The following is a 17,147-nucleotide window of genomic DNA, read 5'->3' as shown; positions in this document are numbered from 1 at the left end:
AACAGGGCTGCCACCCTGAAATCCTATCCCCCCCCCATAGAATTCTTAGCCTTCTGGGGTTAACACACTCAGGGGCCAGGCAGCTCTGGGAAGAGGTGAGCCCTCTCCCTGGAGCCCTGCTTCCTGAAGCAGCAGTCTGCCCGCTGTCAGGAGTGGGGAGCTCAGGGTTCAGTCAGGTTTGTTATTACAGAGAGGAGAGGCAGCTTGGGGAGAGAAAGGACTTGCTGTTTAGGGTCACGGGGGCAGCTATCTGCATTTCCTGCCTTCCAGGCCCGCTCTTCCCCTCTGCAAGGATCTCCTCTTTCTTCCTATCCAGCCCTCAAAGAGCTCCTTGCTCTCAGCTCAGCCACCTTGGTAGGAAGCTGTGGAGGCTGAGGGATAGACCCAGAAGCCTGGCGTTCCCTGACGGGGTTCTGCTGCCCCCTTCTGGCCAGAAGCTCCAGCTCTCACCATGCTTTTTCCTCCCTGGTTCCTCTGCCTTCAGGTCACCTGGAGCTAGCTGCTAGGGAGCCATTCCCAGGACGGGCACCTCTGGGCTTTCTGTAGGCCAACTCCAGAGTTTGGCTCTAGCCTGGTCCCATAGTTTCCAGGCCCAGGGCACCCCCAGTCTCCAGACTGGGCCTCCTCAGCAACACCCTACCACCCTCTTTCTCTGCTCTCTTTTCCAATCCCAGTTCCAGCCTCTGGGCTCTCTTCTACCTGAATTTCCAGGACCAAAGCCCATGCATGCCATTGTCACAGTTCGGGGTGCAGATACACTAGTGTCAAGAACCGCCATAGCCAGAGTGTGCTGGAGTGGAGGGTCGGGAGTGCACCAGGCCAGGCCATGTAGGAAAGGCATTTTGCTTTTTTATTTTCTGTAAAACTCTGTAAATAAAATATAAAACCAAGGGATGTGGTGGGACACTGATTTGTGGCAAGTGTGCTGAGCCGAGGCTGGGAGGCACTTGACTGCAGGCACTGACTCTACCAACCCAAGGGCAACAGAAGAATATATTAGATTTTCATTGATGGGAATCTGGAGGGGGAGAGGTATCTGGAGCCAGCCCTCACCCTCCCTGCCAGTGCCTGGTAAGCCCTGGAAGTGAGGGGAAGGGGCACTGGAAGCCAGCGGGTAGGGAATTTAGAAAGCTGTGCTGGCCATGCTGCCAGGCCCGAAGATGCGGGGCAGGGCGTCCAGTGATTCCTCCAGCCGTCGATGGGCAGACTGTCCCTCTTCCCCTGTAATAGGTAAGGATGGGGTCAGGAGTGATCCTAGCCCCATCTCGGCCCTCCCATCCCTGACTCCATCTCGCTCCAACTCCCAACGGCCAAAATGTTCCAGAACTTGACTTGACCCATATCTCCCATCTTCTAGCCTCACCACACTGTTGCAGGCTCTGCCGAGCAGCTTCCCTCACGGCTTCTGTGTCCGTTTGGCACAGGTACACCAGGGGCTCAATGCCCTCAGGAGCCTACCAGGGGAGAGAACATTGAGGTGGGCCCAGTGGAGCAGGTGAGAAAGGCCCAGGGCCCAGGGCTGAGGGAGCCACGAGGGGTGTGAATGTGGAAATGGGTTGGCAGGGGTTACCTTGATGCAGCCCAGGGCCAGGCAGCCAGCCACTCTCGTCTGTACATCTTCATCCTCGAGTTGGTCCAGGAAGCACAGGAGGGCCTGGGTAAGGGTGGGAGGGCAGACTTAGCCAGACACTGGGAGCCTAGGGCCCCAGCCTTTGCTTCAAGGAAGGCCTGCCTTGACTCTCACCCGTTCCCGAAAGATAGGGCCCAGTGACAGGCTCCGAAGCTGGGTGCTGACAGCAGCCATGACCTTGTTGTTGCCATGGACCAGCAGGGAGCTGAGGGCCCGAAGCCCATCCCTTCGCAGCCGCCCCTCAGGTGCCAACCTCAGGGCCTTCAGCACAACAGCTTGGTCATCTGAGTTCAAATTCCGCACCAGTAACACTGAAAGAAAGGGAGGGGTGGGACAAGGTGGAGCCTCGTGGGCTGGGGTCTTTCGTACACTCATGCTCTCCTCCACACCTTCAGACCCACCCACAGGGTCAGGCTGCTTTGTGGTCAGGGCCTCTGCCTCACCCTCCTCAGCGGTTTCAGTCACATAGGCCTCCATAGAGGGGCTATCCAATGCTTCGACGTAACTCCAGAACTGGAAGACCGTGAACTGCTCTCCAGGCCCTGGCTGGGGCCTCCTGGGCAGCTTCTGCCCCAGGGCATCCTCCAGGAACTTGACACACACTGTGGGAGGCAGTGCCACAGGCCTCAGGATTTGGATTGACCCAGGCCCTTACAGAGAAGAATGCTCCTATCCCAGGTTCAGGTCCAGGGTCCAAACCCCACCCCTCTGGGTCGTTCTGTGCAAAGGAAATAGCCTTCACTAGTTCTTCCTAGTGCTCAGCTCAGCCGGTCTGTGTGGGCTGACCTGGCTTTTCCTGAGGTCCCATCACTGGGGATCCGAGAAAGGAGGGCAGAGGGGGCAGGTAGGCAGCCCACTCACCAGCCTCAGCCAGGCCTTGCTGGCGCAGGGAGAGGCGGGCACTGTACTGATTGCAGAAGGTGAGGAGCACTCGCTCCACAGGGCAGATGAAAGGGCTGAGTCCCTCTGTGCACTGGTCCCAGAAGGTCAGGAAGCCGGGCCGGGAGGCTGAGAACTGCACCACTATGAGAAGGTGCAGACAGCATCAGCAACAGAGCAGGCAGACGGGCATGTAGATGGGGCTGGGTAAGGGAGGAGCTTCCGAGCAGACAGGGCCTTTACCTTCCTGGGCAGAGGTGGCAGGGATTTCCCATCGCCTGCTAAGCTCACATACGGCCTCCAGCACTCTGGCCTCCCTCAGCAGCCGCTCCAGGGCCCATGCCTCCTGGCAGCGCAAGGGCCCAAATGTGCCCAGTTTCTGGAGAATAGGGGTGGTCAAGCAACTAAGACCTCAGGATAAAGATTGGGGAGGGTGTAGCCCAGGGACTACAAGTCCCAGCATGCATGGAGAGGTGGGATAGCCAGAGTACGGGAGGTGTTCCACTAAGAGCCAACCGCTGGCTTGGGCCCTGGGGCAGAGGGGAGTGGATGTCAGAGGAGGTATGGAGGGCTGGGATTGAAGTGCAGGGCTCCCTGGGATAAGGGGCTATAAAAAGAGGGTGTGGGGGAATACCACTAGCCTCACCAGCAGGAGGCGGCTGCAGTGGTACAGGTGCTGGACCAAGGCAGCGTCCAGAGCTGGACACTCTGTGCTGAGGGGGCGGGCACAGGGTAAGTCGAGGCTGTCCTCTGCCCCAGGCTCCAGGCTGTCTGGGGGCCTGAGAGAAAAATGGGGTCAACCACCACAGAAGCGCCATGTGGTCACCAGTATATTTTTATTAAGATCACCCCATCCCAGAACGGAAGAACAGACAGACGATGCACAGACAACAGACAATGGGTAAGTTCATGGAGGACTTCGGAAGGAGGAAGGGACTAGGACCAGCTGATGGTAGTGGGGATCTCCAGGGTCCGTCTGCTTTTTACCACCTCCAGCTACAACCGTTGGGAACTCTGGGGCTGGGACAGGTGGGAACAGGGTTGCAGGCAGGATGGTCTACACAATGTGGACTGCAAGGAGTTATGGCCCAAACGGTGCAGGGCACAGGGCCCTAACCTGGGCAGGAGCAGAGGAAGGAGGGGCTGTGCATAACCCTTGACCGGGATTTGGCAAAGGCCGCTCTGGGACAGAGAGCCACAGGGCTGGGTTCTCCGGGAAAGCCTGGGTTGATGCTGGGGGACCCAGGGTGCATGGGGAGGCACTGAAAGGGCTTGTTCATAGGGTAGATCCAAGGTGAGGCGAGGGGAAAGAGGAGGAGCTGGAGGATCACAAGCTGAGGGGGACCAGCAGGAGAGGCAGGCATTGCAGGGACCAGAAGGAGGCAGGTCAGACGCACTGGGGACACAGATGGGGTTAGAAACAGGCATCAAGGACACAGGAGGACTACACGGGGTGGGGGAATGGGGTGAATACAGATGCACCTGCTGGCAAGTGCATCCCCTTCTGCCCACCTCCAGTCTTGCTGCTCTCCCGGTGTGCTCTACCTGCCCCCACCTCACCTGTTCCCCCCCTCTGGCCTTTCTCCTTCACCTGGCACTCACCTTACCTCTTTCCCCTCACCTGGCCCTCCTCACCTGTCTGCAGGACCATCCATGTCTTCATCTTCATCCTCGTTGAGGAAGCTGAAGCTCTCCAGGGCATGCTCCACAGTGATACTAAGGCTAGAGGCCCGGCTGCGAGTCAGACCTTGTCTCTGCTGGGGTTGTGAAGGGAGTCAGTGCCACCGCCCACTGTCTGGCTGCCCTCCCTGTGCTGCTGCAGCCCACCCAGCCCTCCTCACCATGAGCAGACTCTCCAGCCGGGTCACCTCCTGCTCCAGGCCCTGCAGCTCAGGGAACTGGCCACGATAGTCATCCAGGGCAGCCATTAGGGCCCCCAGGGCCTCTTCCAGCCTCCTACCCCCAGCTCCTCCAGCTGCCACTGGAACTGGGGCCCAGGTGGCGATGGTGGGGCTACAGTCTAAATGCTGGGCCACAGGGGCTAGAGGTGAGGGAGGGGGACATGGGCTCTGAAGGATGGGCTCTGGGGGGTCTGGAGAAGGACTTGTGAGGGGTTCCCAACTGGAACAGGCAGGACTTGGGTAGGAGGTGCTGGGGACTATGGGCTCTGCTTGAGTGCAAGGAGTGGAGGCTGGGTAGCTGCAGGACAGGGTGTGGGGGCCTGGGAGGGTAGGATCTGTATTTGCAGAGGGACTGGGAAGCACAGCATGGCCTAGAGAAGTGGAAGAGCTTACAGTTATCAGGGTGGGGCTTGTGACAGGATGGGTGGGGCTTCTGGTGGTCTGGACTGGGCCCTTAGCTTTGGGGGTAGGACTTGTAGTGGTGTGAGTTGACAACTTGTCTTTGTGAGTAGGGCTTGTAGTGGTATGAGGGGGACTTTCAGTGGTATGGGGGGGGCTTGGAGTAGTGTGGGTGGGGCTTATAGTGATATGGGCGTGGCTTGCAGTAGTGTGGGTGGGGCTTGTAGTGGCATGGGTGGGGCTTGCAGTAGTGTGGGTGGGGCTTATGGTGGTATGGGTGAGGCTTGCAGTAGTATGGGTAGGGCTTGCGGTAGTGTGGGTAGAGCTTGTGGTGGTCTGGACAGGGCCTGTATTGGGGGTAGGACCTACAGTAGTGAGGGTGGAAAGCATTGCTTCGTCGGTGGGGCTTGTGGTGGTCTGGGCTGGGGTTGCGGCACTGGCGGTAGAGCCTGTAGTCGAGGGGGTAGAGACGGTGGGCTTGTGGGTGGAACCTGTGGTAATGTGAGTGGCGCCTGAAGCACTGCGGCTAGGGCTAATGGCATTGTAGGTAGAGCTTGTAGTGGTGTGGGTGGGGCCTGGCAATTCAGAAGAGCTAGAGTCTGTGACCTTGTGAACCAAGTCTAGATGTGCAGATAGGGCAGGGTCTGTAGATGTGTGAGCAGGGCCTGTTGTACTGAGGGTGGGGCTTGTGGCAGAACGGCAAGGGTCCACAGCAAGAGGGACAGGACCAGGTTGCTCCCCATGGGTGGGATCTGGGTCTGCAGGCGGGCTAGGTCCCTGAGCAAGATTTTCTAGACCCAGAGCCTCCACTGCAGCCTCAGCCAAGGCAGCATCCACACTGGCCTCACTGATGTGGCTCAGAGTCCGGCTATAGGGGGCATGCCCATTGGCCAGAGCTGGGGCCATGGCCCCCTCTTCATCCACGGGCCTAGTGGCAGGGGTCTCAGGCCTACGGAAGGCGACTTGAATGGGCAGAGGTTCAGGCTGCTGCACCAGAGGCCTGGGGGCTGAAGAATGGCGGGCAGTGCCTGAGAGCTGAGGGCTGGATGAGTCGTCTGAAGATTCAGATGACAGGGACCATGCTGTCCCATTCTCTAGCTCCTCCTGCCGCCTCAGCATATTCTGGGAGAGAGGAAAGGGCATTTCAGGACCACCCCAGAGAGCCCCTGGGGGATGGGGGGCCTAAGCCTGGCCTGTGACTCACATAAAAGGCCTGTTCCCGAAGTGAGGGCGTGTCTGGTGGGCTCTGACTATAGGTGGAGAAGCGCTTGGTGACTGTGGAGGCCTTGTTGACAGTGGAAGCAGTTGAGGGCTGGTCATCCTTGTCAAATGGGCTGGGGAAGGAAGAGGGTGTTAGCAGGTGCTACAGGCCCCCTGGACCTGTCCCCCAAGCTGCTCAGCCACACCAACCTCCATGTGACTTCCAAGCTGAGCTTGATGGTGCCAAGGTCATTAATGTCCACAGCCACAACTTGGGGCAGGGCAGCGAACAGGTCCTTGGTCTCACAGGAGACACTGCCTACAACCACGTGGTTGGCCAGACCCTTCAGTTCTGTCACCTGTAGCCAAGAATGCATCATGAGGTCACAAGGGTACAGGGGTCATAAGGTTGTGGGAGATCAAAGTCTGAATATGTATAGGGGTTATATGACAGTCACAGGGTCATGGGGCCATGAGAAGGTTGCAGGGATTGGAATTTACTGAGTGATGGGGCCATGGAGGATTAAAGCAGCCTGGGAGCATGGGGATCACAGAGGTCTGAGTTTATAGGGTCACTGAGGTCATGGGGGTCACAGACTAATGTGGGTCCAAGGGATCAAATATTCACAAGATTAGAAGATTATGAGAAAATCACAGAATCATGAAGGTCATGGGGGTCATATATTCACAGAGCCATGAAGTCCAGTGGGAGTTACAACAGTAAGGGTCTTAGGGTCATGAGGGGTTCACAGGATCAAGGAGTCACAGGATCATGTTGCCCTGTGGTCCTGGGCAGATACATCACCTTGATGGCCAGGAATTCCGTGAGTAGAGGAAGAAAGACGGTTTCCTCACTGTCCCACACCTGCTTTCCACTACCCTCAATTCGGCCCCGTAGTTTCCAGCGCTGCCGCCCATATTTCATGCAGATCTAGGTGAACAGGCAGGGTGAGGGAGCCCTTGGTGTTGTGACCCCCCCATCCCAGCCCTTCCCTGCACATTCTCATACCTCATACTGATCGCCCACACACAGCCTGGCAAAGCCAGCCAGCCCTGGGAATCGGGGGAGAAGGAGATGAGCCATGTTGAGGGGTCTCAGGCACACAGTTCCCCGTCCCCATCACCAGTGTGCCCCCATCACTTAGTACCTTTCATCCGGAGATGGAACTCGCCCAGCTGTGCCTCTAGCTCACTCTCCAGCAGACACATGCTCTGAGAGGGGTGGGCAGGGACAAGAGGGGGTCAAGAACCAGTCCCCTCTCCCCAGCTCTGCTATACCCTGTGCCACTGCCTCATGGACACCCATCTCTCACCTCTGTGTACTCGCGATGCCCTCGAGTGGCTTCGGCCAAGCTGTCCCGGGCCTCACGGCTCCCAGGAGACCCAGTGCTGTAGGCACGGACCATGTTGTAGGCACCATCCCGGAGACGCCGCTGGACACAGTATGCCTCATATAGCTCGTCAATCTGGGCAGATGAGTGGGGTGGTATTGGAAGAATTGAGACTCACTACTCGGCTTGCTCACCCAGGGCCTAGCACTCCCCCTGCCACCTCCCTGTGATACCAGTCTACCGCCCTACTCAGGTGTACACATGCATGCTGCACATATACCTTGCTGGCATGGAACTCCAACCGTCGCAGGAAGCGTTCAATGGACTTGACTTGCTGAGGGAGAGGTATGTCAGGAGGGGCCAGAGGACCAGAGACCTTAACCTTCCCCATGTACCAACCTCTTCCCACACCATTCTCTACACACTCACCTTGTCCAAGTCATACAGGAAGCCCTGCAGGGAAGGATGAGAGGAGGCACTTAGGAGGCAATGGGAAGGATTCCAGAGGGGCACCTGTCTACCCAGACCCAGCTAACTCCTCTCCTGCACAGCCTTCCTCCCCCTCATACCATAGTCCACAGACACTCCACTCAAAGCATGGACTGACCCACCTTCCCACATGCCTGGCCTTTGCTGGATGTTAGTGACATATGGTCTGGGACCCCTCCTGTACCCCTCCTCTGACCTCTTCCCTGGGATCCCTCCCCTGGCCCACTCTCTTTCCTGCAACCCCTAGGAAGAGGTTCCCATTACCAGGGAGCTCCTATTCTTCAGACCCAGCAAAGGTGTTTCCTCCTCTAGGAAGCCCTAACCTGTTCGTGGAGAAGAACCAGGACTGTCTATTAGTACTACTACAATATAGTCTCCTGTTGTCCATATCTGTGGAGTCTGACCCACCCCACTGAAAGGTCCCATGGGCAGATACTGGGTCCTAGGCAGAAAGTACACAGCCTGGGGAAGGTGGGGCTAGAAACCTGCCCAGCCCCAGCCTTTCCCGATATCCTGTTTTCTAGTCACAACTGGGCTAAGTCACCCTAGAAAATAGCCCTGATGTCACCCATGGCTGGTGCTACCCAGTCCCCCATACCACAAGGGCAAAAGCAGTAGTCCAGGGCATCCTTGTCAACCCTTTACTCACCAGGCGGGAATTCCTCTTGGACTCCCTAATCTGTCCCTGGAGTTTCTCCTGCTCCTGTTGGTGCACTTCCAAATAGGCCCTGGGAAAAGGGGCGACTACAAGAATTAGCTTACCTTTGCAGCCTCCAGCTGCCCAGGGTACAGGCAGTGGGAAGAAGATATGAGTCTGGGGAAGGTTCCCACTCGCAGAAAGGGCATGAGGGCTTAGGGAGGGGTCCTGGGATAAGGCAATGGGAGGAGTTCCTTACGTCAGGCCCTGCTTGAGCGCAGTGTACACCAGGTCCAGCCGCTCAGGCTGCGGGACCTTAGGGGCTGGGTGCGCCACTGCAAACATCCTGGATACTCGGGAGAGCGCTGGGGGCTTCCGTGGGGGCCCCGGGGGGCTGAAGGCCGGGAAGCTCCTGAAGAAGAGGCTACACTCAGAAAGGTACAAGAAGGAATCCCCAAACCCTCACTGCACACCCAGCTCCAACCCTGTCACACTCTCTTGACCCCATTAGCTCCCCTCGGCTGCGTACCTGGGCCCCCGCTCGTGGCTGCCGAGGACGCCTGCGAAGGACTGGCTCCTATTGACCCGGGCGCTGAGCAGGCGGCGCTGCGGCCGCACCGACAGGGACATCATGGAATGAGTCCGCGCGGGGCTCCCTGGGGGGTGGCGAGGGCGGGTGTCCAGCGCCAGTCAGGCTTTTGAAGCCCCCTCCGGAGGCCCGGCCTCTGTATCTTAGTCCTGCCGGACACCGCCTGACGCCGGGACTCCGACAACCCCGTCGGCCCCGGCGCTAATGACAGGGCGGCCGGGCGACTCGGCCTCGGACTCAGCGTGGCCTCGGCTCGGCCCCCACTTCCTGCAGAGGGGCAGGCTCCGCCTGTCGCAGGGCAGGAAGGGGGGTCGCGCGGGGACCCTCCCCTGGCTGGGAAGGGGCAGGAAAGGGGCGGAGCGCATGAAGAATGTACGGAAGCGCCTGTTTACCCGGGGGCGGGGCGGGCTCCCCAGCCCTGCCNCCCCCCCCCCCCCCGCAACAGTGACCAGGAGCTCCCGCGCCCCCACCCCGCGGGCTGCGGGAGGTCACCGGGCGGGGTGCACGCTCTGAGCCCAGCGGAGCTGCCCGACAGGCCAGGCAGGCGCGGGGTTGGCTCTCGGGACCCGCCCGCCCCGCGTAAACTGCTCCCCTCCAGCCCCCACTGGCTTGCAGGCGCCGGGACGCCAGAGCCCTCCCAGCACCCAGCAGCCGGGGGATTCCCAGAGTGGGGGGCAATGCCAAGAAGTGCCCTGCCTCCGCCGCTTTCCGGTGACTCCGACCTGGAAACTGAGTCACAGATGGACACCTTCGCCCGCGCCCTTAACAGGAAGGGATCTTCGGCAGACCCCCACCCTGCTCCGACGAAACATGTGCCCCCGGCCCCCAGAGTCCAGCCCACACCCCCTGGGGCCAGCTCCAGAGCCTTCGCAGCCCCAGGCCGGGTCCTACCTCTCTTCTTGGCACTCATGGTAGGTCCAGGACAGCTCCCCACCCCCTGCGCTTGCCCTCCCGCCCGTGTCCCCACAGGCCCAGGGCCACTAGGTGCTGGCCGAGCTGGGCTCCGTGATCGCTCCCAGCGACTCCGGCTCGGGCTTCAGCTCCTCCTGGCGCCGCCCCCCGCCCAGTTCCTGCCGCCTGACTCAGCCCGCCGGGATGGGGCGGGACCGGCTCGACCAGGGGGGGCACGGGGGCCCTGGGACTGGCCGGCCTCTGGGAGGGGTGCCTGGGGGTTCCCTTGGGGGAGGAAACTGAAGTGGGTCCTCTCGGGTGGGGTTAGGAGTTTGGGTAAAGGGAATTGAGCGCTGCGGTGAATCAGGAGGGATAAACAGAATGAAGACCCTGAGTGGAGGCTGGATTGGATGCAGTTAGAATAAGGGGCTCATAGAGTGGCTGTAGAGGGGTGCTGAGAGAGGACTGAGGACACAGAGGGCTAGAAGTTGGGGTTCTGAGTATGTAAAGACTGGTAAGTGGTGCTGAGGGAGTGGAAGGAAGGACTGTTGAGTGTGGAGTGGAGGGTCTATGCCAATGGAGGGCAGTCAGGCACTAAGCATGAGGGGTCTGGGAGACTGAGAAGAGAGACCGGCTAAAAGTGTGGGACTGGACCAAGCTTATACTAAGTGTTGCTGCCCCAAGAAGGAAGCAGAGAAGAAACCAGGTACAGAGTCACACAGCCACCATCCACAGAGGGGGTGCTCAGTCTAGGCACTCCCCAGCATCCCGAAGAGGATCAGGTCCCACTTCCCAGCCAGGGTCTCCTTTCTAGTAGAAGCTACATCCTAGAATGAAGCCCCCTCCTTCTGGCCACCCGCTCACATGGCTGAATCTCCCTGGTGTTGGCCCTTTCCCACCCCTAGTATCTTTTCCTTGAATTTCCTTCATCCACCTCCAGCCTAAATAGAAGCTACCATGCCCAGGGACTAATGGGCATTGGAAGGGCTGATTGCTCCACCATCCAGTAAATACTCCTGCTCCTTGATGCTCCGGTCTGCTTACTTTCTCCCCGAAAGGCTGGGGTGGGCCCAGGGCTCAGCACTTCCAACAAGCCCACCACTCCTCTACAGATTCAGATACAAGATGCCCAAGGGCCGCAGTTTGAGAAGTGCTATCTATCCTCTCTCTCCTTGAAGACCAGGTGCTGTGCCCCTGTACTAGCAACTATGTATTCCTGTGGATTGCCTGCCCAACTCCAGCCTTTCTGCTCCCTTCAGCCACCCTCCATGGGAACACCACTGGCTCTGGAATGCCCCTTTCCCAAATCACAACCACAGCGACTCCAACATTAAGGCTCTCTCCATCACCCCCACCTTCCATGTCTTCTACCTGAGACCTCTTGAGCCCTCAACTCATTTATTCAACTATTCACTGAGTGACAACTCTGTGCCAAGCATGTATCAGTCACTGGAGATACAGCCCAGAATTTCACAGACACCATCCTGCACAGACCTCACAATAGGCCTCTGCTTCCTTTCTGTCCGCCAGCTCTCTTCCACCTTCTCTTCCCTGCACACCCTTCTCCCCAACCACAGCCACCACTCCATCGCTCACCTGCTGCTAATATGCCTAGCACTCTGTGCTTCTCTCTTACCTGGCAGAAACCAAAGCTGGGCAGCCCACCTCCCTGCCTTCTCTGTGTCTGCACATGCTGGCAGGAGCTGCCAGAGGTCCTCACACAGCAACTGAGCTGGAACCACAGAGTGATTCTCTCAGCCTCGGCCAGGCTCTCATTTCCCACCCGGGAAATCCTCATGTGTGGCCCTACTCATCTTTCTTCCTTCTCACAGATGATGAGTGTTTCAGACTTTCTCCACAAGCCTCAAACAAGCTCAAGTCACTCCCACATAAAAAATGAAAACAACCCTGGCAACTACCCAAATGGCCATCATAGATAATGGAACCCTATACAGCAAAAAGAACAGACGATATATAACTGCACACAGCAATATGGATGAATCCTACAGACATAAAGAAGAGCAAGACCACATGAGAGGACATGTGTATGGTTCCCTTGATACGAAGTTCAAGAACAGGCAGAACTCATCTATGGCGAAAGAAGTCTGAATACTAGTTACCCTTTGGGAGTAGTTACTGGAAGGGGGTCCAAAGGGGCTTCCAGGGTACAGGTAATGTTCTATTATTTTCTAATCTGGGTTCTATTTCCTGATCCTATGTGGGTGTGTTCCCTTGTGAAAAATGGGCTGAGCTGTACACTTAGGACAGGCACCCTCTCTGTAGATATATTTTTAGTATAAAGTTGACCTAATAACTCCAAAATGAAATGACCCCTCTGTGGACCTCACGTCTCTTTCCAGCAACCCCACCCATCGCTCTGTTCCACTTTTTCAGAGTCAAATTTCTTGAAGAGATGTTTACCTCAATTTCCTTTCCACGACCACCAAGTTCTCTTCCTACCCTGGTCCACCTTCCGCACCTACCACTCTCCTGACTGGTCAGAGACCTCCCTGTTGCTGAATCCAGTGTCCAAGGTTTAGCCCTTCTCATCCTTGATCTCAGTAAAGCTTTTCACTCTCTGGCTCTTTTCCTCTTCTTTGAGCCCCTTCTTCCCCTGAATTTCAAGAGGCAACAACATGCTCCTGGTTTTCCACCTATCTCTCTCTCTCTGTCTCTACATCTTATTTTCCCACAGGAGATCCGTCTTTCTCATCATCCCAGAATGGGCCTCATCCTCCTCACTCCTGGGCTGGATACATCTCCCACACCTCAATGCCATCTAAATGTTGCCAGCTTCCTTATCTTTTCCTTGCCCAAAAAGCTCTTCTGAGCACCAGGCCTCTATATCCAACTGCCTGCTTGTCACCTCCCCGGAAGCTGAGTGACAGTGCAGAGTGGGCTATTAGGGATGTGCTGAATTTGAAGTCCCCAAGCTGAATCCACCAATTTTCTTCTCAAACTTAATTCTCCCCAGTCAACCTCTCTGTGACAGCCCCAGCACCTCTTTACCCAGTTGTTCAAGACAGAAACTAGGAGTCATCCTGGATGCCTCTGTCTCTGTTACCCCCACGTCCACTCAGCCACCCACTTCTGCCATCTCTGGAATCTGCCCCCTCACCTCCACCCCCATAGTTAGAATTCGCGTCCAAGCTGTCACCACCTCTCACCTAGAACCCTACTACAGCTTCCTAATGGGTCCCCTGTCTCCACTGTAGCCCACAATGATCCATTCTTTTATTTTTCTTAAGGGAATCCAGCTGCCTACACTTTTTTTTTTTTAAAGTAACCTCTGCACCCAACGAGGGGCTTGAACTCAAGACCCGAGATCAAGAGTTGCATTCTCTACTAACTGAGCCAACAGGTACCCCCTGCATTGTTTATTCAGTAACAACATTGCTCTTCTTAAAATTCCAGTCATCTGACAATGCCAAAAACTGTGCTTTGTCAAGTGCTTTCTATAGGCCAGGCACTGCGCTTAATTAACAAACATCATCTCATTTAATTCTGGTAACAACCCTAATAGGGGTAAATCCTATTAGCCCCATCTTGCAGATGAGAAACCTGAGGCTAACTGGCTGCGTGACCTCGGGCATGACATTTCTTAACTTTTTGGGCTTCGGATACCCCTCTGTTAAACAAGCATAATAACAACTGCCTCCCGGGGCTGTTGGGAGTCTGAAATGAGCTACTTCTCTCTCTAGGGAGTGTTTGGGGAAGGGAAAATTGAATGTGGGGTAGGGAAGTTGGGGTGGACACACTACCACACTTTAATACACGACAAATACTAACTGCCGTTATTAATATGTCATTAATCTGCCCAAGATTACGCAGCTGGTAAGAGGCAGGGCCAGGATTCAAATCCAGACATTTGGACCCCAGGACTCTTAAGTCTTTCACATCCCTCTCTCTGACTCTTGTGAAACATCCAGGGGTGACCCCTTACCCCAGGGATAAAGTCTAGATTCTCTGACATGACCCCCAACAACCTTCAGGCTCTGTGCCTTCCCTCATATACCTTCAACCAGTCCTCCACTCACTCCCCCTGCTCCTCTCACCATCTTTCTGTTCCAGCTTCCGTGACCCTCTCTCAATGCCTGCAAGGCTCTTCAGCCTTTGAGCAGCAGCCTCCGACGCTCCTGTACCCTCCTCCCATACTCTCAGCCTGAAAAACTCCCTCTCTTTTTTCAAGTCTTACCCTATGACTTCTTCCTCCAGAAGTCTGCCCTGGGCTGGTTCCTCCTTTCAGGCGCCTCATAACTTCCTTCCTCCAATCCCTGAGACCACAGAGCTCAGTTGTCAGTTCTCCCTTAGCATCTGTCTTCCAACCAGACTGTGAACTCTGGGAGCAGAGGCCTGTTTGTGGGGTTCACTGCTCTGCCCTCTGGGTCCCACACCAGGGAGCCGAGGGAAGGGGCTGAGTGAACTGGGCTGCCCGGACATAGGAAGAGCAGATCCTGGGCTGTTGAATGGGGTAGATTTCAAGTCTGTGCCCACTCCAACTCCCCTACCCTGCAAACAATCTTCCTTGTCCCTTCCCGACTTTCTGATTGTTTCAGCAAGTAGGGTTTTGCTCCCTGGGCACAGGGCAGGAAGGGGACCCCTGGGATTCTGGAACCGAGTGGGTAAGTTAGAATCAGAGTAGGCTAACTGTCCCAACACTTCTCTTTCTCTGACTAGGGCTCTGCTGCCACCAACTCCCTAGTCCCTGACAGGGACCAGGATGTGTAACTGTTGGTTTGCACCCTCACCAAACGACCATCAGAATGTCCACCTGAGTGATCATTTCAGTGGGTGGAGAGGCAGGATCTTCCCTCCTGCAGGGGAGAGGAAGAGCTGAACCCCTTTGCGCTAAGGGAGAGGGCACACCTTAAGAGACTCATGCTAGCCCTTAAGTCTGTTCTGGACATGGGACAGATCCCAGGTCCCAAAGATTATGGGGCCTGCAGCACAGCAAGCTCCAGGCAGAAGGGAATGGAACCTCTGTGGCCTTCATGGCCCCAGATTCCTCCACCCCCAATACCCTCTATGCCAAAAGTGGTGCACTTGTGTGGGACAGGAGGTCCCACCACCTGCACTGCCCAGCTCAGTGGTATGCCAGGCCAGGCCAGCAGCCTAGCCAGGAGTCCCCAGTCCAGCCCCGCCCAGGCGTGGGGCTGCCCCAGACTGAGGTAAACAGACACTAAAAATAACCGGGGCAAGGGGCGGCTGCAAGGAGAATGGGGTCCCTAACCAAACCTGTCCCTGTCTCCATGGCAACTGCACCCAAACCAGGCTGCTGACGTCATGCCACAGCTGCCTGAGTGGGAGGGAGGGGGGCGCACGCGCGCCTGCGGCCTGGGACCCCCCACCCCGGAACCAGGCGGAGGCAGCCGGGTGCCTTCACTTCCTGCCGGCCCCCTCCCTAGTCAGCTGGTCACATTCCCCGGCTGGCGGCGCCCTGGAAGGCTGGTGGCCTCCCCTGGGCCGGGCCTGGCAGGTTCGGGAGTCCCCAGCCACAGTGAAGGGTTGACTGAACCTCGCCCTCCTCACCTGCCTTTCCACCCAGGGTGGACCCAGCCTGGCTCCCTGCATGCTCCCCTCACCCCCACCCAAATCAGGCCTCTGTCTCTGGCTGCTGCCCCACAGAACCCAGGAGGAAAGAGGTGGGTAGAAGTGGAAGCCAAGCCTGGCCTCCTTGTCCTGCTGAAGTATTTTGTATCTCACTCTACAATTCTCATTCCCCACACCCGCTCCTTGCCACAAAGGTGGTAGGGCAATGGTAAAAATTCAGGTCTGGTTCTAGTTCCCACTTCTCCCTATGCCAGATGTGTGACCTTGAGAATATTACTTAATCTCCCTGGGCCTGCTTCTGCATCTGTCAGATTGCTATAACCCTTCTCAGAAAGCTGTGCCCGTGGGAATGCTGCAGGCCCGGATGAGGTCCCACAGATGGTGGCCGGGGCACCTTTATTGTTATATTTGTTATGAGACTGCACAGAGTAGGTGCTCCGCCAGCTAGCCTGGACCCAAATTAGGATCAGTCCAGTAGAACTGTCTGGGAAGGGTCAGTTCTGGAGATTGGACTCAGGCCTCAACAGGGAGAGGACGACAGAGGGTGCCCAGGGCAGACTTAGCCAGATCCCTAGCCTTTGTGAGCAGCTCCTTCCCCAAAACAGTTCTGCAGGGTGCCCAAGCCTGGCTGCTTGCAGAGACCCCGCAAGAGCCTCCCATTCCCAGGGACAGGCGGGGGAGATCATTTCCAGCTTCAGCCATTTGGGCGAAGAGACCGGCCACAGGCCAGGATCGGCCACCTTGGGCTGAGCCCCAAAGCCGCTTAGGCCGACCGGTAGGACCAGGAAGATTAGCTCATCTCGGAGGCTGGCCTGCACCGTCATCGCCCCCTCCCCACTCCCAGCTCAGCCTCCCCCGCGGCGAGGGCAGCGGGGGCTCCCGGAGAGCGCCCCTGCCAGCGTCCAGGCTGGCGCCTTGGGCCCGTCGTCACGCCCGGCCCACCCTAGAGCTCCGGGGCAAGGGCCGCCTGGGCCTTGCTTTGGGAGGGAAGAAGGCCCAGAGGCGGCGGCTTTTGTGGGCGTCCTCCGCGTCCGGGGGGAGGGGAGGAACCACACCGCGCGGCTCGGGTCCCGGGGATGGGGCGATGTGGGGCAGGGCCGCAGCCGGGGCAGCAGATCCGGGATGTACGGGGAGGCACCCGAAGCACCGCGCCCATCCCCGGCACTGCCCGCGGGCCCGGGAAACGGCGGTGACACTCACATGGCTGCGCTGGGTTGTGCGGACCTCGCGCTCTCCGTGCGCTCGTCCCTGCCTGGCCTGGTCGCACCGCAGCTGCCGCTGTCGCCGCGGCCGGCGTCCGCCCCTCCTTCCGCCCGTCGCCCGCCGCCCAGCCACCCCGCTCCTCCTCAGCCCGCTGGGCCCCACCCACTGCGCTCCCGCGGCTCCCGCACCCGAGGAGGCGCCCACGCTCGCTCCGCCCTCTCGGGTAACGGGGCAGGCCAGTGGCCCGCGGGGTCCACCAGTCTGCGGGGAGGCGGGGCCCTGGAGGACGCGAGGGCGGTGGGAGTTTTCAGCGCTCAGGATCCGCGGGAACTGGGCAGCTGCTAGCAAGGCCAGTCCCATTCCTTCCCACACAGATCCCAAAACAGGGTGCGCCGGGGAGCCCCTCTTGCCTGCCCCCTTCTCAGAATCTGTGGTCTCTAGAGATCTT

The 17,147-nt window shown here is 57.9% G+C and overlaps 1 protein-coding gene across 5 annotated transcripts; it reads right to left on the bottom strand.

Moving 5' to 3' along the window:
• Positions 1-827: 827 nt before the first annotated feature.
• On the bottom strand, positions 828-16,876 carry RIPOR1 (RHO family interacting cell polarization regulator 1). 5 transcript variants are annotated; one of them, XM_011223928.3, is made up of 22 exons: positions 16,697-16,876; positions 8,996-9,122; positions 8,726-8,878; positions 8,479-8,557; positions 7,770-7,793; positions 7,621-7,674; positions 7,323-7,475; positions 7,158-7,221; positions 7,019-7,062; positions 6,815-6,940; positions 6,220-6,368; positions 6,014-6,143; positions 4,351-5,931; positions 4,145-4,266; positions 3,156-3,288; positions 2,753-2,888; positions 2,492-2,653; positions 2,074-2,232; positions 1,745-1,941; positions 1,571-1,654; positions 1,364-1,454; positions 828-1,221 (listed from the first exon to the last, which is right to left on the bottom strand). In XM_011223928.3, the coding sequence occupies exons 2-22, from the start codon at positions 9,097-9,099 to the stop codon at positions 1,124-1,126; spliced, it is 3,843 nt and encodes a 1,280-aa protein (XP_011222230.1). In that variant the 5' UTR covers positions 9,100-9,122; positions 16,697-16,876; the 3' UTR covers positions 828-1,123. The 5 variants fall into 5 exon arrangements, with proteins under 5 accessions (XP_011222230.1, XP_019654430.1, XP_019654431.1 ...); XM_019798871.2 differs by lacking the exon at positions 16,697-16,876 and adding an exon at positions 9,947-11,783; XM_019798872.2 differs by lacking the exon at positions 16,697-16,876 and adding an exon at positions 9,947-9,965 and having other exon boundaries at positions 4,145-4,263.
• Positions 16,877-17,147: the final 271 nt, after the last annotated feature.

This window comes from Ailuropoda melanoleuca, chromosome 12 (assembly GCF_002007445.2).
Source record: "Ailuropoda melanoleuca isolate Jingjing chromosome 12, ASM200744v2, whole genome shotgun sequence".
NCBI lineage: Eukaryota > Metazoa > Chordata > Mammalia > Carnivora > Ursidae > Ailuropoda > Ailuropoda melanoleuca.
Note: the sequence above shows the minus strand (reverse complement) of the source record. Positions and strands in the feature narration are given on the sequence as shown.

Excerpts from the sequence above, each read along its gene's own strand:
- RIPOR1 (XM_019798871.2), bottom strand. Across the intron at positions 2,889-3,155 it reads ACTGCAGCCGCCTCCTGCTG|AAACTGGGCACATTTGGGCC; the intron begins GTGAGGCTAGTG and ends CCTATTCTCCAG. Across the intron at positions 1,455-1,570 it reads TGGCCCTGGGCTGCATCAAG|GCTCCTGAGGGCATTGAGCC; the intron begins GTAACCCCTGCC and ends CTCCCCTGGTAG.